The following is a 2850-nucleotide window of genomic DNA, read 5'->3' as shown; positions in this document are numbered from 1 at the left end:
ATCCTGTCATTTGGGAAAGAAAGGTTTGAGTGGTAAAAGAACAATAATGGTAAAAGAAAAAAAAATGAAGTCAAATTTTATACAAAAATTATACCTGCTGCATAATGGATGACCAAATGTACGTATGGAAAATTTCTAGCAGCTACCGGGTCAATATTTTTATGTTGCTTATGCTCGAGGAAATGTTGTAGAAAGGTTTAGGCATGGTAAGCAATATGTAGTTGCGGCAAAAGAAGCCAAACATTTGTTACAACGGGCTCTATATATACCGAAATTTACATCAATGAATGTTTACAAAAATACTTCATAATGTGTACACTTATCTTTGCCCTGATTTGGCATCCAGTCACTATGGTAAATAAGCTCTTGAATGGTACAAGAACAATAATGTGATATTTGTACCAAGAGAGGCAAATCCTCCAAACTGCTTGGAACTAAGGCCAGTGATATTGGGCTCTGGTTAAAAGAGAATTGAAGAGCACAAAAAAGGTGTCCAAAAGTGTGATAGATTTTAAACGGAGATGGACTACCTGTTCGAACAAAGTGACAGAAAGCTCAATAAAAACCGTAATGGAAGGGTTTTTTGGGGGGAAAAGTATGTTTAAGTTATCTAAAAAATTCTAAGAAGATATACAGTGGTGGCCACCAATTTAAGACAAATACTTGAATTTTTTTCATCAACTGAATTTTAAGTGCGATAGAGCCAAAATAAAAGGCCTTCTAAGGGTATGAAATTTATTATTAATGTTTCTAGTTTCTGAAAAATGTTTGGAAAAATCGGTAAAACATATATGGACAAAGATATGTGGAAATACGTTGACCCACCTCAGCGAACATCTGCTGTTAATAACATGATATGACCGAAACTAATGGAACTAAAAATAATAAATTTGGTCCGAATATTTTATAATAATAAAAATATAATGATATAAATGTGAGAAAATATGTTTATTTAAAAAAAAATTTTTGTTGGTCAAGTTGTAAAAAATTGTATATGTTCGTGGTGAATATGTATGAATTGACACAGTCGAATAAAACACACTTGTGTGTTAAAACAGTCCTCATGCATACATATTTGTGGAAATATTTGAAAAAATAATTGACAATTACATGGAATTTAGCAAACAATTTTTGTCTTAAATTCCTGGCCACCACTGTATAAGGATCAAATATTTTAAATGAAAAAAAAAAATAATTTTGGATACTGAGCGGACCAGGTCCATCCAAAAAACGTTTATAGTTTTCATTTTACAAAGTTTTTTGCATTTTATCTAACGATATGATACCCTACACTACACCGAGTATATGATTATAAACAGTTTTCTTTTGATATGAAACTTTTTTGTATTGAATCTTATTTGAATACCAACATTTTTAATATATTTATAAAGTGATTTTCAGAAGTGGGCCTTATATGGGAGCTATGACTAATTATGGACCGATCGTCACAAAATATGGTGGGATGATTTGCATGCATATTTGTGTTGAATTCTATTTGGATACTAACATATTTTAGAGATTTATGCACATTAATGAACTACTAAATTAGGTAGTACGAATTCAGCTTATATAACACTTATTTGTGCTAAATTTGGTATGGATATGTTTATAATTAAGATATTTATGAGAACTTAACTATTGTCAGATAGGGCAGTTGTATAGGGGCAATAGGCTCAGTCCTAGGGACAATATAAAAGTTTGTGACAAATTTTGACGAATTATTTTTAAAATTACTTTTAGGAAGCATAAGAAAAAAACCAATTGGTGTCACAATGCAGAATCCCTTCTCATAACCCTGTGGGGGGACCATATAGAGGAGTTCAGGGGCTGCAAAAGAAACAGCCATATTTTCGAAACCATGAAATCTGAAATGGATGCTAATGGTTTCCAATTTAACAATGATGCGCTTAAATTCAAGCTTCATAATTTAACTACTAAGTATAGGTAGGATTGAAAACCAATAAATATTCGAATATGTTAAATTATAATTTCTACTTGATTTATTTATTATAAAGATTTGAAAAGAAACAAATTGGTCCATCCGGAGGGTCTCCGTCAACGTGGGAGTTTTATGATAGAGTACATGCAATATTGGGTCCATTCAAGTCATATTCAATAGAGGCACTAATGGATGAAAGTTTGGGTAAGATTTATTAAAATTATAATTTAATTTTGTAAAAGTAAAAGTGGATTATTACAACATACATGTTTGTGGTTGTTTTTTAGAATTATTAAATAACAATTTAGTTTAAATTTGTAAGGTGCTTTTAAATTTAGTTAAACATCCATCTTACAGATGATTCTCCCTCAACAAGTTCGAATTCAGTTGTAAATATTCCTGAAGTAATTATTGAATATGATGAATTCGAATCAACATTGGAGTCATCATCTCAGAGTGCTTCCCACATCGATGAAACAACACCAAACAAAAGAAAGAGAATTAGCAATCAAGAGGAAATATTAAAAATATTAAAGCAGTCAAATGAGATCATAAAATCCGAAACTCAAAAGCATTCCGAGTCTGACGAAAAAATGCTTAAGCTACAAGAGGAAATGGTTGCCATAGAGAAGGAAAGGAATGAAATTCTTAAAAGTTTTATAAATAGTAAATAGAAGGAATACTTTAAAAATTGTTATTTGTAGTACAAATTTTATTATAAATGTTTTAAGGAAAGAAAATTGTGAAATAAAATTTAAAATTATTTCTACAAAAAATTATTAAAGAGTTTTTATAAAACTGAAACATTATTTAGAAATACGGTGGTGAATTTTATAGTTATTTTATTTATACGTATTTATTGGTAAAAAACGTGTACATATTAAAAAACAAGTAGGAGAGTATAGTCGGTC

The 2850-nt window shown here is 30.0% G+C and overlaps 1 protein-coding gene across 1 annotated transcript; it reads left to right on the top strand.

The window, feature by feature from the left end:
* Positions 1–1764: 1764 nt before the first annotated feature.
* LOC135950434 (uncharacterized) lies at positions 1765–2613 on the top strand. The gene is made up of 3 exons (XM_065499979.1): positions 1765–1944; positions 2016–2143; positions 2297–2613. Exons 1-3 carry the CDS (start codon positions 1859–1861, stop codon positions 2611–2613), a joined length of 531 nt encoding a protein of 176 aa, XP_065356051.1. The 5' UTR covers positions 1765–1858.
* Positions 2614–2850: the final 237 nt, after the last annotated feature.

This window comes from Calliphora vicina, chromosome 1 (assembly GCF_958450345.1).
Source record: "Calliphora vicina chromosome 1, idCalVici1.1, whole genome shotgun sequence".
In the NCBI taxonomy this organism is placed as follows: Eukaryota; Metazoa; Arthropoda; class Insecta; order Diptera; family Calliphoridae; genus Calliphora; species Calliphora vicina.
This window is presented reverse-complemented; position numbering and strand designations above follow the sequence as displayed.